Here is a 21,088-nt window from a genome sequence, read left to right as displayed (position 1 = left end):
ACATGTCGGCCACTTTTTCATATTTCACCATCTGAGGAAAAGTATTAAAGTAAATCTGTTTACCAATCTATCAAGCAAAGTTTGCTTTATATTACGCCAAGCCATGCGTTTATTATTGTTATACTTTCTTCTGAAATTGTTAGTCTAAGCAACATCAGCATTGCATTACATGAATTAAGTGTATATTAGGATTTTGCTTATTGGGAAATGCTTATTTTGCTTTGAAAGTAGACACACATCTTGTAAATAAAAATCCATTGAATTCACTAAAACCTGTAGGGACTGATTAATGTTACATTTACTTTTCAGTAACTGTACATAAAACAACTGTTTCATAATCTGTAATTGTCATTCAGATTTAATTTAGGAAAACAGTTCTTTTAAAGTTGTTCAGCACTTGTTCTCTTTTGCAATCCACCGTTTATTTCAGCTGTTGTCATAAAAGGCAAAACTCCTTCAGCTCTTCTCATGTGACACAGGAATCATTTTGTTTACAGATGTCAAGTAATTTTTAACCAAAAGACTTGCAACTTTAAATACTTGCTTTGATTAAACTTGCTTTGAAGGACCTTTTAAAGTTTTATGAGACTTTTATTATGTCAAAAGATCAAGGACAGGTGCGTTCGTTGCATTCGACTTGAACCACGGCTGCAGCCGTTGATCAACAAGATTAGCTGTGCGCAGGCGTGAACAGAGTTGGAAACGGCGTCATCATCATTTAATTAATTAATTTTTTTATAACAACAAAACATTTACATGACAAATAAAACAGAATACAGTCTCTACAAACTATAGTTCATTTTTAAGCAATAAGGAAATAATTAATTAAATATATAACAAACCCATGAGAGAAATAAGTGGAAAGGAGAGATTAATACAAACAAAAATGAATAAGCATATTAAATACAAAGCAATAAGAACAACAAATTCTACGAGTTAAAACATCACCCTTAAGGCTAATTCTTCTTGTTTGAATATGCTAAAAAGGGGCTTACATTTATTTACATTTATAGATATAAACTTTCCAATATATATATATATATATATATATATATATATATATATATATATATATATATATATATATATATATATATATATATATATATATATATATATATATACATTAATCCATTAAAGCACTTTAATAAAAAGATTGAACGAAAGGACATTCCTAAAATAAGTGAGCTACACTTTAAGTAGAAAGGGCAAGGTACATCATTGTCACTTAAAAAATTTGTGCATAAACAGGAAAACAAATATTTTATAATCATATAAATAATTGTAAAATTATTTGATAAAATAGTTCTTTAACTTAATTTGTTAAGTAACCTCAGTGATGATAATTATTTTATTACAAGTCTGTAATAAAATAGATATTTGATCAAATATTTTGATCAAATAAGTATTTGAGTTAATATTTAGGTCATTCACTAAAATATATCATTTAAATTGTTCGTGGCGCTGAATGCAGTAAATAGTCTGTATATAGGTTGAAAATAAACCTATCCAAATAATCCAACCTTATGAACAATTATTGAACAAAAGATGAAACTGCAGTAAAATATTTGTAGTATTTTAATGAGCATGATATATACATAATATATACAAGATAGAGATGGTATAAAAAGTAGCTTGTTTTGAAATTTGTGAAATAGAATTTGTCCAATAATAAACCCGTAACACACATAGTTGTTGTCATGGGGTGAACCCAGCCAATCGTGCAATATCGGTGTCGTCATCGCAGCTCCTGCAGTCGCTCTTGAGACGCAGCACAGGCTGAGTTTGCCGTCTGATCTCAGAGTGCTGTCGTGGTACTTTGATACCACATGTGACAGTCACGTGGCGTCTGCCCATACCTTTTAATTTCGTTTACCCAACATACATATACCAGAATTCTTTGGACTGTGGGATAAAACGGAGCACCCGGAGGAAACCCACGTGAACACAGGGAGAACTTCTTGCCTTCTCTTCACTGAGACACTGTGCTGCCCCATGGTGTTTTACAGATCATCTGCTCTTAAACAAACAGTTCGCATATATATTTTCTGTATGTACTGTATATTCATGCTGATAGCAACAGTTGTTGCTCAAAGAAATTATTGATTTAGCTGAAATGGTGTTTCGTTATTGTTCGGTTTCTGTTCTGTTTGTCTCTGCCTATTTTTATTTCATTTCACTACAGTGGTTGGTTTCATGAGAGTGATGTGAGGTGAAAGGCCTGCTCAGTGTTTCAGAGGTTTGATTGATAGACTGAAATTCAAGCACCGAGGAACATGGGTATTAAAAACTGAAGGATTGGACACATACTGTGCTGTACTGTTGGGTTGCTTTCACTAGAAAAATTTCTACATCTAAGTTATAAATATTTTTAGGAATAACACACTGATACAAACACCTAAAAATCTTAATTTTTTTTATTTTTCAGGAACTTTTTTAAGGAATCATTCTAATTCCTTAATTTGGTGCTGAAGTAATATTTAGCATTATTATTACCAGTGATGGGAATAATGACGCTATAAATAAACAGCTTTGCTAACGGCAATACTTTTTTCAGTAACAAGAAAGTTTCACCTGTTACAAGCTGTTGCCCTCACCCTCTCAGTCATCTCAGCATCTCTTTTTCTCCGGGTTGGGTGTGTGTGTGTTCAGGGCTGGGGCGGGACACATAACCATCTAGTGATGATGATTGGTTTGTCTGTGAATGTGGTGTAACTGAGAATGTGATGATTGCCTTAGATCATGGCTTAGATACAGTGCATTTTCATCATTTGCCAATCAGAGGCAGAGTAGTGCGGATACAAGTAGTGAGTCGCACACACCAATGACCAGGATTTAGAATGATGAAAAATCCAACAGGTTTAAAGGTACTGAAAACTGGAAATATAAGCACTACTTTTTTTCCCTCGTTGAGGTGAAAGACAAGAATGTTATGTATCCTGCAACTTATGCCCAGGAAAAAAAGAGCCACTCTAAGTCGGTGACAAGCAATTCTTATTACCGAAATGAAGCACCTCACGTCAAGGGCGTAGAATTGGCATGGACGGAGGGGACGGGTCCCCACTAATATCCACCAATTACTGAATTGTGCCTACCAATATTTTAATTGAATTTAAGATAAAATAATGATAATAACCTACTTGTGTACAAAGGGTTAAAGTCAAGTTTGCTATGAGTTCACTATATTACTATTAATTAAGGCTGTGCATTTCATCAAAATTCAGCTTTGATTTTTCCTTCCATGATTATGAAAATCATTAATCAAGATAAAACTGTTAAATTTTAACCTCTATAAATTTCTCGACATTCATACCTCCTCAAAGCCAGATTGCAGTAAATCATGTAAATTTACTCTTGCTGCATGGAACGCGATTCATTAACTGTTAGTTGTATTGTTAAGTGTTTATTTTATGTTATTAAGTACTTTATTTATGTTTTTAAAAGCACAAAAACTATTTGCGCAATGCATGAGCTTTAGGAATGTACTTTTGAAGTCAGAATTATTAGCCTCCCTGAATTATTAGCCCCCTGTTTATTTTTTCCCCAATTTCTGTTTAACGAAGAGAAGATTTTTTCAGCACATTTCTAAACATGATGACAGTCAATTAACATTTTACTAGATATTTTTCAAGACACTTCTATACAGCTTAAAGTGACATTTAAAGGCTTAAATAGGTTAATAATGTTACCTAGGCAGGTTGGCTTAATTGGGCAAGTCATTGTAAAGCGATGGTTTGTTCTGTAGACTATCTGAAAAAAATTACCTTAAAGGGGCTAATAAATTTGTTCTTTAAAATGTTTTTTAAAAAATTAAAAACTGCTTTTATTCTTGCCAAAATACAACAAATAAGACGTTATCCAGAAGAAAAAACATTATCAGACATCCTATGAAAATTTCCTTGCTCTGTTAAACATTCTTTTGGAAATATTTAAAAAAGAAAAAAAAATCTAAAGGGGGTTAATAATTCTGAATTCAACTGTATATCCCCACCAATGTCAAGAGGGAATCTACACCTTTGACTCACGTTGTCACATGCCAGTGCAATAAATACTTACATACCTAATAAGTTCTAACTTCTAAACCATTTATTGTGTTTTTATTGTGCAACTATAGTAATGATAATATTCATAATGATATGTTGAATTTGATGGTTGTCTCTCACATTGTCCTACAAATAACATTAAAATAGTGTATATTAGTGTACAATGTTTACTATTTATTTTATAGTCATTTGACAAATTAGATTTTTTTTATGTAATGCAACTGTTAACTGGTAACTGGTAATTAGTTACTTTTATAGATTTGTAACTCAGTTACTTACTCAAATACTATTTTTGAGAAATAACTAGTAACTATAACTAATTACTCTTGAAGAATCGCGCCCAGCACTGATTATTCCAGTTGAAAAGTGTTCATATTTTTTAACATTTGTAGATATCCTTTTATGGATAAAGTATTCTGACCCCAAACTTTTGAAGGACAGTGCATCTATCTATTAGAATTCTCTTTATATTTGAAGAATGTGGTCTGTATTTCACAGATCAATGCTGTGAACTTTTGAACAGTATTTCTCACAGCTTCAGTTCCATGTTGAAAATCAATGGACATCGGATGGAGCATTTGAAGTGCATTTGAAGGAACATTTCTTGTAATAGCTGTAATTTGCTAAAGGCTGTAATTTCAATGCGCCACATACTGCTAAATAGACTCGGACATCAAAATCAATTTTTTTCTGTTTTCTACTTATTTGCATTTTTTCTTCATAATCATTCATAATAATTGACCAAGTCATGTATGTTTATTAGATATTGATGTCATATTTGCATTTAAATCTCAAAAGTGCACAGAAGTAAACTGAAAAAAAATCATTTCTAATTTTATGTTTTTTATTTAATTTTATTACTTACTATTTTATTACTTTCATTCATTCATTAATTTTTAAATACAATAAATACATTTAATCCGTTTTGGAATAAGTAACATAAAAACATATGTAACATAAAAAAATGAAAAAGGAAAGATGCACTGTAGTAATATACCTATACATACATAAATTGGTATATTTGCATTAACGATTTACTTCTATTTCACTATATATTTATTATATTTTTTTGTCCTTTTGTCTGTAATTCTGTTGCACTGTAGAAGCTCTGTCACGAAAACAAATTCCTAGTATGTGTGAAAATACCTGGCAATATAGCTCTCTCTGATTCTGATTCTGATACACACTCTAGGGACATCAGACATCAGATTATGGGGTATATGCCGAGCTAATGTGTTTCTTATGCTGATACACTTCCGGTGACCTGTTATCGTGATTTTTTTCCATTTTATATGGTTCCTTTTAAGGCATCGATGTTGTAATGTAATTTAAATACAATCTGTTAAACAGACTTTGGCATCCATTCAGTTGCTCAAGCGTATAACGAGACAAAAAGCCGTTTGCTCGCACCCGCCCGTCAGAATCGGCAGGTTAGCGCAGAAGTTCCATTAAATATACTGGGGTAAAATAAATGCTCATATTATAAAGACATGGTGGGGAAAATGTAATTTAATGCAGTGCTTCTTGTACAATCTGAGTCCCACTTTATATCGGATGTCACTCAACCAGTGGAGATTGCTGGTTTTTAAAGAAAACAGACCTTAAACGTGCCGATTTTGCAATGGCATACAGTTCGCCGGAAACGATTAACCCAGGTTACTGGCAAATTAAAAGTCCTATTAGCATGCTTTGGCATATACCCTATTTTCCACTTTGTAGAAAGGTGTGTTAGAGGTCCCCTTTAAGTTAAAATAAATGCTAACTAGACTTTTATATTTGTAATATAATATGTACTATTATAAAAATGTTTCCTAAAAAAATAAACCTCACTAAAGCATTGCTGTGCCAAAGAAGTCACAAAACACTGTGATCCAGGCTAAACCAAACAAAAAAAATAAACATACAAAAAGTCATCATCATCTCTTGCTGTGACAAGTCGAGCCAGACCTGAAGAAAGGGAGCGTGCATATAGATTAAGAGCAAATGAGACAGGTCTTTGAGTTATAGCTCTGCTTGAATACTGAATGAGAGCGTGGCACTTGTGTGTAATTTCGTGGAATGACAGTGTCCTCGGTGAGATCAGATGGAGGACGCTGGCATCTCGTCTCACACACAGCTGGGTCGTGCGTCTTGTTCAGGGCTGATTAATAGGCTGCGAGCTTAGAGCGATTCTCTGGCAAATGGCCCACAATTCTTCCCAACATCTGGGCTAAACTGATTAACTCATATGAAGCATTGCTGGTTAGTTAATGCAGGTGGAGTGTTTTGTTAATTCGTTTAATTGTTTGGTCATCTGTTTAATTATGTTAGAAAAGTAGGGTGGTGTGGTGGTGCAGTAGGTAGTGCAGTCGCCTCACAGCAAGAAGGTCACTGGTTCAAGCCTCAGCTGGGTCAGTTGGCATTTTTGTGTGGAGTTTGTATGTTCTCCCCATCTTTGCGTGGGTTTCCTCAGGGCGCTCCGGTTTCCCCCACAAGTCCAAAAATATGTGCTATTGGTGAATTGGGTAGGCAAAATTGTCCGTAATATATGTGTTTTGGGGATTCCAGTCATCATACAATAAACATCCTTTCTCATCAGTGACGTGCAGTCTGAACAGTCTCTCCATCATTGAGTGTCTTCTTGGACACTTTTAATGCTACCAAATGATTTGCTGCATTTATAAAGCACCCATGTCTTGAGGTCGTTCAGTATGATGCACTTTATTTTCTATGTGTGGTTTGGACAGGAATCACAGGACTGATTATTTACTCAGTCGATCTTTATAGAGAAGAAAAAAAATGTGACTGCAGGTTGAAGGATAATAATGGAGTTGAAAATACTGATACAGTGCTAAAAATGTACTCAAGTGAAAGTAAAAGTACACATTTATAAAACTAATTAATAAATAAAATTCCTGAGAAAAAAATAACTACTCTACAGTAATTCGAGTCATTTTTCTATTTGTTACTTTACACCCTTGGTTACGTGAAGTTTATTCATAAACCAATTTCTAGAAGATCACGTGATTATGATTGAACATGGCTAGTTCTGCATTAGCATGCATGATCCACCAATTAGGATATGCTTAACCCACTATTAAGAGAAAGGGGTTTTTCACTACAGTCATCTTCGATTTGAAGAATCCCCCCTTCCACCCCTACCTTTTCACCTTTCCCTCCATAGGGTGGCACGGTGGCCCAGTGGTTAGCACTGTTACCTCACAGCAACAATGTCACCGGTTCTAGTCTTTTAACAGGCCGGTGGTCATTTCTGTGCACAGTTTGCAAGTTCTTCCCATGCTCGTGTGGGTTTTCCCCGGGTTTTCTCCCACATTCCAAAAACATGCAAAAGTAAATTTTGTACTACAGTCAATCTCTCATCCTGCGGCATATCTCTTCATAGCATTTAATTTTTAGTCATCAGTTCTTAACAAGGGGGAGTTGTTGAGATCTACCAAAGCTCCCCTCTCGCCCTGCAAATGGGTGGGAGCCCAGGGCTCAAGGACTTTTTGAGCTCCGGGCTCTCTCCCCAGCAGGCCAAACTTGCTTATAATCAATCATCAGCTAACTGTGAACTCTTGAATTGAAATTTATTTTATTTTATTGTGACCTCCCGTTCATTATGTAACTCTCTACCATTTTTTATCTCTTATTTTGGTGTGTTAGTTTTAGATTACTTTAATACTAGAAATTGAAGATCTGCACTTGCGAGAGCAGTTTTGTAATTCTTTACTGGGAAAAAAAAAGACATTCAGTTCAGTCAATCCACCCATTGGATTTGTGCAATGATGATGTAGATATCCTGGATAATTCTTGTTTTGATTAAGTTAACATGTGATGTAACCCATTAGTGTTGTTTTATAAAGATTACTTGGTAATTGTCTAGTATTTAAATGCAAATAATGAGTTAATGATTCAAGTAACTAATTGAATATTGGCTAATGAATGAAGCCAATATTAACAGTGACTTTATAAAGTGGGTGGAGAGATTGATCTGCTGGATTGAACACACAGTATGTACAGTTAAACAAATTAAGAAGACTGTGGTTTACAATGTCTTATTTTATTGTCATCTGCCACTTTATTCAGTTTATCATGTGAAATAGTCATTTATAATATACAACTTTCATTCATGTTTTTTCATATTGTAAAGTAGCTTACTCATTTACTAGCATTATAAAATAATTCACATAAACCCAGGTTTATTTCGTTTTGTTGTGACTACTTTTAAAAGTTGAGTGTTTTCCTCAATACCAGAGCATAGATTGATTTATATAGCAATAAATATAACAACTTAATCATATAACATGTACATTTGGACACAATTTAGTTTAGCAGATTGTTTTACGTTATTGTGAATCATGTGGATTATAATATCGCAGTAATCAGTTTTCAGATGTGATTTATTTTTATAGTTTTTCATGTGACGTCATTAATGACGCACGAAATTCAGATGCAGAGGAGGAAGTGATCCTTCTACATAGGAATCGCTATCAGAACATTAAAAAGTTTTTGTTTTATGTTGTGTATAATTGTTAAAATCGGATAAAATGAAAAATGACGAACAGCTTTTATAGACTTCCAAACGTTTTTGCTCAGAAAGGGGAGATTAAAAACGTAAGAAGAGGCAGCATTTAATCAACATTTTTTCTGTGTCCATAAGTACAAACTTTTTTTGAACACAATAATTTGTTGACAGCACTAGAAAAGATTATAAGCAGGCCTTAGCTAAGTGCATTATGTTAATATGTTATATAAAAATCACATACAAAAAACCACCACAACTTATACAATATCAGAACATAAATAACGTACCCTGCATGTAATCGCTGCAATGTAATCTCTGTCTTATTTTGCCATAATCCATGTCTTTACATCCATGCTTTTGTATGCTTTCATCCGTTATTTTTTGAATTCAATTCAATTTAATTTCATGGTGTCTGGAAGACATAACGTTTTCTGGATGGAAAACGTTATTATGTATTATTATTAGGGATGTAACGGTATCAGAATTTCACGGTACGGTAATACCTCGGTATGAATGTCACGGTACGGTATTTATTGAATCATTTACAGGAAAAAAACAAAACTTATGAAAATACTCCAAAAAAGTGCCAAAAGTGTCAATGACATACAAATTAGCCATCTATCTGTAAGCTTTGAAACGGGAACTTCAATTTTAATAACAAAAAACTATTAAACCATGTAAAAAAAATAAAGTTTCAATTTAGTATTGTTGAAAACTCATCACATTCAACATTTAATCACACTCAGCCCATCTACCCAGATGAGAGCTCTGCTAGTCGGACTTCTCATCAAGCATCTCCCGCTGGATCTAATCTCACTATATTTATTAAACGGGATATTTCATTTATCTTGTTGTCTTTATCTAACGACATATTCCCTGACTTTGGGCATTGGAATCTATTACTTGTTCTCAGGTAATGTGTTTTGGCTGAGCGCAAAGATAAGTTAATGATTAATGTAACCACGTACATTCTGTATATTGACTGATCGCTTGCCTTTATTTCCTATAATGTATAAACTTATTGTATGTTATACTTTTAAAATGGCCATTATCGATTCTTAAAACTGATACTCAGCAAAAGAGAGGGTATGTTTCGTATTTTCACTGAAATTGAAAGGAGGCAGTTGTTATCGGCTCCGTTTTGTTATAAATATCCACACAGTGAAGATGACGCTCATATATGCAGCACGGCGCCTCAACATTTCTGCTGTCTAAGTTGCTAATATTAAAATGAAAATAGGCAGTTCCTTAAATCATGTTTACATTTTATTGTTGAGAAAGTGAAACAACGAAGCCAGGGTGATGTGAATGAAGTTATAAAGTACATGGTTCCCTTTGAAGATTTACCCGTGTCCTCGGTATAATCTGCTTTTCCATATCAAACTGAGAAGAAGAGACTGCAGCCTTGATCAAACTTGCGAAGTCTGAACTTACACGGAGATAATGCAGGACTGAACTGTGCGTGTAAAGCAGGTCGCACACCAGAAGCGACGCTCGGCGGCACGCCGCGCAGCGCCACGCAGCGCCATGTATTTTAGAATTCTAATCATAGGTTTCTATCAGGATACACACACCGGCGGCTGTCGGCGGCGCCCGGCGACGGCTCAGGACGCAGTTCATTTTTCAGCCGCGCCACAGAGCGCCATCTGATTAGTTTCATGTTAAATATCATTCGAATGTGCGTGTCTGGTGTGCGATACTTTAATCTGTCATGTACGTGCCGTGTCGCGGCGCCGAGCGGCGCTTCTGGTGTGCGACCTGCTTTAGAGTTTTCCAGCTCTTTTCATCCCCGCTTCTAGCAGCACACTCCATTTCCGCATTACTGGATCTGTAGCAACAGACCGCAAGGGATGATGGTCAAGCATGGGCTGATGGCAATTGTAGTTTTCGTTACCTCCCGTTCGCTTCATTCGCCTGAGCAAATTTTCTCAGAAGACCTATAGTTTTACCGAGTCATGCGACTACGGTAATATCGGAAAAAATTAATATTGCGGTATGACGGTATTTACAATACCGTTACATCCCTAATTATTATAATTTATAATAAACATGTTTTTGAACCGGGCGAGACAGCGGCGCAGTATGTAGTGCTGTCGCCTCACAGCAAGAAGGTCACTGGGTTGCTGGTTCGAACCTCGGCTCAGTTAACATTTCTGTGTGGAGTTTGCATGTTCTACCTGCCTTTGCGTGGGTTTCCTCCGGGTGCTCCGGTTTCCCCCACAATCCAAAGACATGTGGTACAGGTGAATTGGGTTGGCTAAATTGTCCGTAGAGTATGAGTGTGTGTGTGAATGTGTGTGTGGATGTTTCCCAGAGATGGGTTGCGGCTGGAAGGGCATCCGCTGCGTAAAAACTTGCTGGAAAAGTTGGCGGTTCATTCTGCTGTGGCGACCCCGGATTAATAAAGGGACTAAGCCGACAAGAAAATGAATGAATGAATGAATGATTTTGAACCACATAGTTAAGTGTATAATGTGTACAACTCTTTGTTAATGAATGCTACAAAATACTATACATATTAGTAAACTGCAGTGTAAACTGACATAGTAAACTGATCTGTGATAAATACTGTAACATTAGTGTAAACTGTGGTGCACTGTGAATATCATAAAAAACTGATACCTATTGCATAGTTGGTTTGTTTCTACAGTTCTGTTGTACCACAGCAACAATATAATTACTACAACAGTTTAATTCAAGTAATCATCTATAGTATGCTTCCAAACACTAGTATTTTTTCATGTGATACCTTACAGTATCTATCGCCTTGATGGCGGGCAAATATTTTTGAGTTTAGTAGAAAACATGGTCCTTTTTATATTATAAGAATTATGCCAAACATATGTGCTTACTTTTTTATTATATCTCCTTTAAATTATGGCATTCAAAAATGCAGACTTTCCCCAATGTCTCCCATTCAATTTTTTAACTTCCTGCCCTCCATCTGAATTTTGCGCATCACCAGAACCATGTGATTGAAAATAACCTATTGTTGTTATCTATTATCCACTCTGAAATGTAAAGTATCTCCATTATTTCCAACTCATACACACAGCTTCTTTAGTCTGTCAGCGTATTTGCTATTGACAAATATGAGCAGATCGGTCAAGAGTTCAGACCCCCTGCTCGCAGGTCCGTGCCAGAGGAAGCTTTTCTTTTAGCCCGTCTCAATATAAGCGCATTTTAATGTCTCCACTCTTCATAAACACTTGGCTCTGAGTGGAGTAACGTCAGAGCTCTCTCTCAATTGCTGTTTAATGTTGTTCCATTTATCCAGCGTGATCAAGCAGCTTAATGATGAAAGAATAGCTGAACCAATTACCAGCTTGCAGGTTGGTAATGGCATTGTATTCATCATCCAGAGCAAAGAAAGTGCTTTTAGAGTTTGTTTTTTTTTTAGCTGATGGAAAGAGCTGCTGAATGTATTTTATTTATTTATTTTTGCAGTAGTCCTTCAGATTCTAATTGCTCTAGTTCAGCATGGTGGCAAGGTCACAGTGCCTTTGAATTGAAACATGAGGTATTCTTAAAAATACTCCTTTTTGTTTTAATCTTCCCATTTTAACTTTGTTTTCATAAACGTTCACCTAAGGCAGGGTTTCTCAATGTCTACGTTAAAAGGTCCAAATCTGAATTTTTATCAGGGTCAAAGGTCCAGAACAATTAATATTACATCACTTGTTTTTAATAAACATCCATAACATGCATCACAAGTCAACACTATTTATTTTTCTTTAAATAAAATGGCATTTGCATTCAAAACACATTAAATACAATGCAAATGTGGCAAAACCACTAATGTAAGTGCATTTTTGTACAAAACACATCAAAAGGTAGGCCCAATAGTATCTGGATAAAGACATGATGATGCAAGCTGAGATTGCATATCTCAGAGATGCAACGTCAGGCACAATACACTCAGTGGAGCTGTGAGGAGTAGCGTCAGGTGTGGGCATTAAAAAGCATTGAATGCAGGCCAACTGCACCAGGTCTGCATCCAGACCTCTCTCCAAAAAAGTGAAAAATACAAAAGGTGTGTTATGAAAACTTTAGATGTTGTAGTTTTGCGGTCCTCATGTCTGTATTTAGGGGATCCTGCCATTCAAAATGTCTGTGTTTCATTTTTCCAGTGGCATTTCACATTTCCACTCTTTACAACTCCAACTGTCCCATTACAAATCAAGAAGAATGGCTTTGTTCTGGCTTGTGGCAAAATAAACGCATACTTATCTGCCCATTTAACTTTAAACTGTCAATTCTCTTCGTCAAGATCTCCTTTCCTGTGAGACTGACATCTTCATCCATTCAAATGATCACTTTGCTGCGGTGCACTAAACCAAGAGAGCATGCGATTATTATGCTAAATTACGTGAAGCCTCGATCACTGGATGAACAGAGTCACGCTGGAAAACTAAGCAAATTCTTCAAAAATACAAACAACTAAACTGTTGATTTACAAGGTTTATGCATTTATCAATGAAGGAAATCCACCATTTGAATCCTTTACGCATGGTCTTGCAATACAAAATAGAGTCAGGTCCGGATAGTCCAGACTTTGAGAAGTCCTGACCTAAGGAATGCATGTTCTTGCCTTGATACTGTGAGTAAATGGTTTCATTGTCAATGTTCAAAATTCATGCTGGTGCTGATTTGATGAACTGATAAGGGATGGCATTTTGTTGTCAGTATAAAATGCATCATAGAAGCACACACAGCAGAATGAAACATCATTTCTGTGCAATCATTTCAAAATAAAGGTCACCGCTGTATGAACTAAAGTAATTATGTTTTGCTGGAGCTGTCCTTTACATTGGTAGTTCTAAAAGTGGGGGTCAGGAGCTACAGCAGATTGATATTATAGCACCAGATTACACTTTTTGACACCTTTGTGGCGATCAAATACATAATAAATAAATACAGGCCACATCTGAACATTAAGGAGGATCTCTGAGTGGCGGTCTCCAAAACTAAACCAAGAATAGATGTGTGCTGTAAACATTGTGTCCACCAGTCTCATTAGTGGAGGTTAATATTAATACACAAATTAATAAATGACTATATAAATTATAGCCTGTGGTTGTTCGAATGTTACACTTTTTTATGTTGTCAATATTCTTGTGTTTTATAGGCCTATTGTTGTGTGTCCAACATTTCTAAATGTATAACCACCTCCCAGGAATGTGAGGGTCGCGAGTCACTGGCATTGTTATTTTGTGGGTCGTGGGCTGAAAAGTTTGGAATCCCCTCTTTAAATGACTCTAAACAGCGCTGTTCGATACATAGAGTTCTTCATGCCAGTGCTCTTAAATGTAATTCCGGAGGCATGAACTTCAGTACCAATGAGACATTTTTGATCAAATTAGTAATGTTTTTGCTTGAAGTGGTCTTATTATGGCCTTTTTACAAAATCTAGTCCCCAAAATGTGTCAGAAAACATTTCAGTTCAGTTTTAGTGGAAAATTCGGTTTTATTTAAATGCAAATGAGCTGCTACACCCCGCCCCCTGAAAAAAAGAGAGCGGTTCCTTTACAACTTGTGGCTCAGTTACTCTGTCAACAGCAAAAAAATAAATAAAATCTGCATGCCATGTCAGGTTAAACTCTTAAAAAGCAGTTTCTCAGCGTAGACATACAATGCATGCACATAAAAAGCAAGCTAAATTTTTTATGTCTTAATGTTGAAGTTTTCTTTTGCTACAACTGTCAAATAAACACCAGATTATGACAAAACACTCAAAACACAATTATTTCTTTTTCTGTTTGTAAATGCAAACAGATGTAGAAAAATGTCATTTGTATCAGAATATTAGATCTGTGGATCTGCATCTTTTGTAGCCGCACGGCGTGTCACTGTGTGTCGTTCATAGTGTGAATGGGACTTTATTATTCTTCAAACACTGCATTTAACTCAAAGATCACGCGGTCTTGTCAGTGTGTCTAGTCTTGTGGTTAAAGCACAGACTTGTAGCACAACTGCACTCGTGGTGACCTGAGTTTGATTCCTGCATCATGATCCTTTGCCAATTCCTATCCTCTCTCTCAATCCACATCTCCACTGTCCCATCTGCAAAGCATTAAAAAGGCCAAAAAAAGATCATGCAGCCTTGCTTCTGTGCTTAACATATGGATCAGGATCTTGTGATATCAACAATAAGCAAGAGGCAGCATTGAGATTTCCCTCCCATGCATTTCAATCTGTTCATTTTACCAGTGAGAAAACAGTGAAATTACTATCGCACACACAGAGACACACAGACGGAGTCTTCATATGTCGATACCTACGCAGGGCTGTTCATCAATCTTCCTCCATGTTGTCAGATCTTGTCTATTTTGCTCAGCCAATGCTAAATGATGACTGAGACTGCAGTAAGGATCCATATCTATTTTGTATTTGTGGATATATTAACTAATGCATAATTGTTTATCTTTTGCAGGACATGTTATTGGTTTGTTTCCAGGCGACTTTAAACTGTAAAAAACTGGTTGTAAACTAATAATTACTAAATAATGTATGCTAAAAAGACAGTAGACAGTTAATTCAAAAATTACATATCACATATAATTGTATTTTATTTAAATAAATATTTTTGTGATCAGTGCATTAGGGTGCTTTGTTTTGCATTTAATCTTATTTAATTCATGTTTAATGCATTATTTAAAAGTCAGTCTTTACAGTGTCCATTTCTCAAGATCACTAAATGTCCATCCAATTGTTGTATGTGGTTCTTGTGGCTATAATTTACTATGCCATTGGAAAATAGTAAAATGTCTGCTCAACCTTTCAATGGTTTCACCACCTGACTAACTTTTTTTTTTTCAAACTCAATGGGTGTACTGCGATGGGGATGCTGACAACAGAGTGCGGATGCAAATGCAGGATTTATTAAGAACAGTCAGGCAAGCAACTATCAACACAGGGGCAATCAGGTACAAACAGAGAATTCAGAGTCATAGTCAAAAAACAGGCGAGTGGTCAGAAGGCAGGCAGTAGACTGGAATAAACAATCAAACACAGCGAGGGTCAAACACGACAAGACAAGGCAAAGGAAAATGCATCGTAATGTTCACAGTTCTAATAAATGGGACTCAGCCCAGAGGTGTGTGTGTGCGTGTGGTTTATAAAGTACATGTAATCAGTTCATGAGCGGCTCCCAGCCATGAGTGTGTGTACTCTACTGAATGAGGAACATGTGCATGTGAGTGGTGCATGACTGGAATTTGTAGTCCATGTACTGGCGGATTTGTAGTCTGTTAGCGATCTGTGTTTACCAGCGATCTGCCAGAATTAGATCTTTGGTGATTGTGACAATGGGTCATTATAGAGATCAGTTGTGGGATCTTATGCTGGTAAAGCTAGCATGCTATTGCTAGCTTCTCTGAATACATTCGGAAAATACCCTAGCTTTAATAATATATTAATTAATTCATTTATTCATTTTTCAACAGCTTAGTCTCTATTTCAGAGGTCACCACAGCGGAATAAACCATCAACTATTCCGGCATGTTTTACGCAGCAGATGCCCTTCTAGCAGCAACTTAGTACAGGAAAACACCCATACACACGTATTCACACACACACTACGGCCAGTTAAGTTTCATAAATTCACCTATACAGCATATCTTTGGACTGTGGGAGAAACCGGAGCATGGGGAGTACATGCTAACTCAATACAGAAATGCCAACTTAGTGAAATGTATGTTAGTTATAAAATATTATCACTTTTTTTTTACAGTGGAATCACAGCTGCCAGTTATTACTGTAAATGCAACAGGACATTTTGACACTGTTATATTATAGGAAGCTTCTTATTCTAATAACCAGAACAGGCACACAGGAAAAATGCATGAAAAAAATGGTTCCAAAGCTTGTTAGTGACGCACATTTCCTTTCCTTCACTTTGTTTTGAGTTTGACATGATTCAGGCTGTGCAGAGAGAGAAAGAGAGAAAGAGAGAGAGAGAGAGAGAGAGAGAGAGAGAGAGAGACAGTGGGATGAATTTCAAAGATCTTGTCTTTCAGGTCGACTGCGCTCTCTCTCTCATTTGTTTTCCACACAAACACTTGTTCCCTCCTTCCCTCCATCAATCGTGCAGACAGAGATGCAGGCGTGTGGTGAATGCCAAGCATCTGACAGGCTGATGCAGGCTGAAATTTAGCCATCTGGCCAAGCATGACTGAAACATGTGACTGACATAGTGACGCTACAACAGAAGCAACAAATCATACAGACTTATGGGTGGACCTTTTGATTTGAGCCTGTAAGCAACCTGCTAAAACGGCGACATTGCAACAAGCGTAACACCACTCAGAAGACCATACCAACCCAATATCAATGGCTTAAATGCACTTGTTACACGTTAACAGCTGCATAGCAATACATTAGCAACTTAGCAAACATTAACAACCTCCTAGAAGCAACATTAAAGTCGATGCAGTGAAAACTATTGTGATGCAATTTCTAGAGAAACAGTGGTAGTGGCTTGTTCTTTACTGCAAGCTGATTCGATGTAGTAAATTCTGGCTTTACATTCAGAAAGATTGGGAAAAGGGTTACAGGTAGTTATTACAACCCAACAGACTCCTCATCCTCACCATTTCTGGTTGTTATAATAGTGCTATCAAAGCTGACAATTGAAGGGTGTTGGTTAAGTATAATAACCACGCTCAATACCTTTGACAGATGTAATGTCAGAATTTAACTAAAAACAAACAGAAAGTCAAGTTTCAGATTTAATTGAAAAATTACAAGGGCGAACAATTCTTTTTTTTAATGAGATGCACAGATGGATTGTTCACCACAAAACTAGCAACAAAATCAATATATTTAATTTTGATTTCATGTGTACTTTAATAGTAACATTCTCTTTAGCAGCTGCATGTTATCACGCTAAAACATGTCTGATTAGCAAAACCCTGTCAACCATCTGAAACAAATAAACAACTTAGTAAACACCCCGAACCATATAGCAACTGCATAGCAGACTGCTGACATTACATTCTAATGCCCTAGAATGCCCTATCATACACTTGGTGCAATAAGGCACAAGACTGAGACAAGACGTATTTGGCGCGATTTGTTGCTATTTTCAGACCAGCGCAACTCTAATTTTCATGTTTTGCATCACATTGTTTAAATAGCAAATCCGTTTGCGCCACTTTGTGAACTCATGGGTGTGCCGGTCTATAAAGGAGGTGCAGAGCACGTTAGTTATGTGCCTATGCAGGTTCAAACTTAATACACAAAGGATGCACAGCAATACACAAATATCTGTAATATATGAAAAAAATAAAGGATTAAAATGTTACAAAAACTATTATTTACTACATGCTGCCTTCTTTATGTCCCAGGTGGCTTTTTCAGTTTATCTATGAAAATTAGCATTTTTTTGTAGCGTTATTATATGCATATTTATATTTATTTTAATAAATACAAGTTTAGGTTTGTCTATCTGTCGGGGTTTGGAGACGTATCCATCACCTTATAGGGCATAAGAGTAGGACGTGTGTATCGAATATAACTGTTTTTTGATCAGACTTTGTTATTATTGCTCATTTATTCGTTTGCTGGAAATTAGAACTGAATTTAGAAATAGTTTTTAAAACAAATCTTTGCGCTTAAAAAACTAAATTAAATATGTAGGCTAATGGATGTCTTCAGTGGAGTGTTACACAGTTTCCTTATCAATGGAAGGAGTACAGTAAATAGTAAAGTAGTAAAGTAAAGAGAAAGTAAAGAGGCCGAATGGAGGGGGCTCATTATTTACCCTCACTGCCGATGGTCTGTTTAACTCTTTTCTCGCTAGTGAAGCGTTTGGTATTTTTCTGCCCTTAAATTATTAACAGTGAATTCGGAGAGATCCTTAAAATAGAGCCCATTATTTGTATTTTAGCTGGCACTGTTAACTGTAAATCAGAAACATGCACTCCTTAGCAGCTGCATAATAACATCCTTTAACTTGAAACATCTTAGCAAAAACAAAGCAACTCCTTGGCCACTAATTAAAACATATTAGCAGTTTATTTAGCTAGAAGCAAGCACCAAGAACCCACCTAACAACTACATACTGAAAAATAAACAACCTGCACTCTTCACACAGAACATCTTAGGAACAACATAGCAACATCTTTGCAAGCATACTCGATTTTCAGAACTGTTATTGATTTCTGATTTTGTCTAAGCAAAGCTTGTTCATCCAGATCCTAGAAAAGCCCTTGCTAGTATACATACACATGAATCCACTGAGCATTGTCTTATTCTTGTCTTTCTGTGTGTCTGTTTTTAGAGTCACTCGCTGACAGGGTGGGCCGGCGGCGCAGTATGCCTGGCAGTACGGTGGACAAAACGGTGGTCGCTATGGATGCAGACACGTCAACACCTTTTAAAGTCACGGTACGCATTTATGACAGCAGCACAGATAAAAATAGTGTATTTACAACCTTAAGACATCTCTCTGAGCTTGAGGTTGTGCCTCAAAATGGCATTCATTTTGACTGTATATGATGCATTTTACTTATGCAGTTAATTTGATAATTGATAAGAAAATATTGAATGCAGTTTTTAAAAATGTAAATATAATCAGTTAGTTTTTTTCACATGCTCTTTGTGTGAATATGGAGTGAACTTTGAATAATTTCGCTGCTTTGATTTGACCAGTGTTTGCCATACATGACAGTTTCTGTAGTTCAGTAAACAGTTCATTTAGAAAAATTACAGGTATGTCTTAAATTATTCCTTTCGTTAAATGCAATATTTCTAACAAAACATGTGCTTTGGACTGTTTTTTTTTTTGGTGAACAATATCAAGGTTTTCAAGTAATCGTTAACATAATTCAAAACCTATACAATACTTATTAACATTAAAAAATAATCTTTAAGTTTTCTAAATATTATCATTTAATTTTTTTCATGTTTTAAATAAACTTTAATTTTACTTTTCAGTTTTATTATATTATTTATTGTCATTTTAATATTTAAAGGGATAGTTCACCCAAAGTTTAAAATTACATTAACATTTACTCTCTCTGCGAGTTTTAAACCTTTTGAATTTCTTTCTTCTGATTGCTGTAACCCATCGACTTCCATAATAGGAAATTACTATGGACGTTAATGTGTGCCAGATACCAGCATTTTCCAAAATTCCAAAATAACTATCCCCTTATATAGGGTTGGTTACAGCAACACCCATGTAACTGGTATGCACCTGACCGAATCAGCATATGAATTTCGGTGCCACTGGTGCTGAGACAAGGACGCAAGAAGCATCAAGGGGTGCATCAAAGGCACACATAGGTACACATTGTTTCACACCATCTTTAAACATTTAATTCTAAACAATAAGGGGTACGGACACCATCTGCGATGTTAGGTGTTTGTTCTTGTTGCTTAGGGAACCATGCATGTAGGCAACAGTGCATCCGGTGAGCAACTCTTCAGATTCATCAACACGCATGATCGCATTCATTAAACCTTAAACTAAGTATTCTATAGTATAGCTATATTTTACAAGCAAGGATTCTGACACAGCAATGTGAAGCAGATGCTTTACGAAATTTAAGTTTTGGGGGGAAACACGTCCAACTTAATGAAACATTTGAGGGTGCATGGAATCAAATTAATGGCAGCGGAGTCTTCAGCTATGTTTCCATCCAAAAATGTGAATTAACTTTATGCACAAAACTGGAATATCACATAAAAGATGTGCAAATAAAGCAGCATTTCCATCCTACGAGTCAAAACGAACAAAATCGCCACTCCCTGACCAACTGGCACCAAATTTCAGCAGTAAAAACTGAAGTGTGAGTGTTTTCTTCATTTAATGAGTGACTTGCACCTCAGAAGGTAATCCTGACACGCAGTGAATGCACTGTGGTGTTTGAAGGTGTGAGACGCGGAGCATAGATGCTCTTGATTCTGGAGGTCATTAATAAGATAATAACGCTAATACTAAAATGGTGAAGGTGTTTTATAATGACCAAAACAACATTTTAAATGTTTTTACAATGTGCTCAGCCTGCTGGTTTGTCCATTCACTTACATTTTTGCATCACATGATCTCTAATAACAAAACAACCTTACCTTTTTCAATGCACATACTTGAATTTGTGTGGTAAAAGTGTTTTATGCGCACAAGTTTATGCCTGTCTTTTCTTATCTAATAAAAAGTTTATCTTACTCAGTTATGCGCATGTTTTTTATACGCATTTTAAAAAATTTTAGCATCTTGGCGTTTCCATCAAACAGTTCTTTTATGCACATATGCAAAATGCGCATTACAATTATGTGGATGGAAACAGCTTTTGACCTTTTGACAGTTTACGGAATCATCTGGCACTTTCACTGAGTATGTTTACATGGACATCAATACTCAGATTTTAATATGAATAAGACAATACTCCAAAAGGTCCACAGACACCGGCGTCACAAAAATGCGGAGGTTTTTTCTTTCCATTTGGCGTGCGATATCAAATTCCTTTAAAACAACACTCGTCCACTAATCCTTACTTAATACTCAAATAAAATACCTCAGTTTATCACGGGG

At 36.0% G+C, this 21,088-nt stretch overlaps 1 protein-coding gene across 10 annotated transcripts in view; it reads left to right on the top strand.

The window, feature by feature from the left end:
- dab2ipa (DAB2 interacting protein a) overlaps window positions 1-21,088 on the top strand; it is a 212,658-nt gene that overhangs the window by 55,825 nt on the left and 135,745 nt on the right. For all 10 annotated transcript variants that reach the window (XM_017357419.4, XM_009303797.5, XM_073910098.1 and 7 more), the window contains one exon: window positions 18,833-18,939. In XM_017357419.4, the coding sequence (XP_017212908.1) occupies window positions 18,833-18,939 (107 nt within the window). The remainder of the gene's footprint in view (window positions 1-18,832; window positions 18,940-21,088) is intronic.

Source organism: Danio rerio, chromosome 8 (genome assembly GCF_049306965.1).
Source record: "Danio rerio strain Tuebingen ecotype United States chromosome 8, GRCz12tu, whole genome shotgun sequence".
Taxonomy (NCBI): Eukaryota; Metazoa; Chordata; class Actinopteri; order Cypriniformes; family Danionidae; genus Danio; species Danio rerio.
The sequence above is the reverse complement of the archived record's forward strand: the minus strand, read 5'-3'. Positions and strand labels throughout refer to the sequence as shown.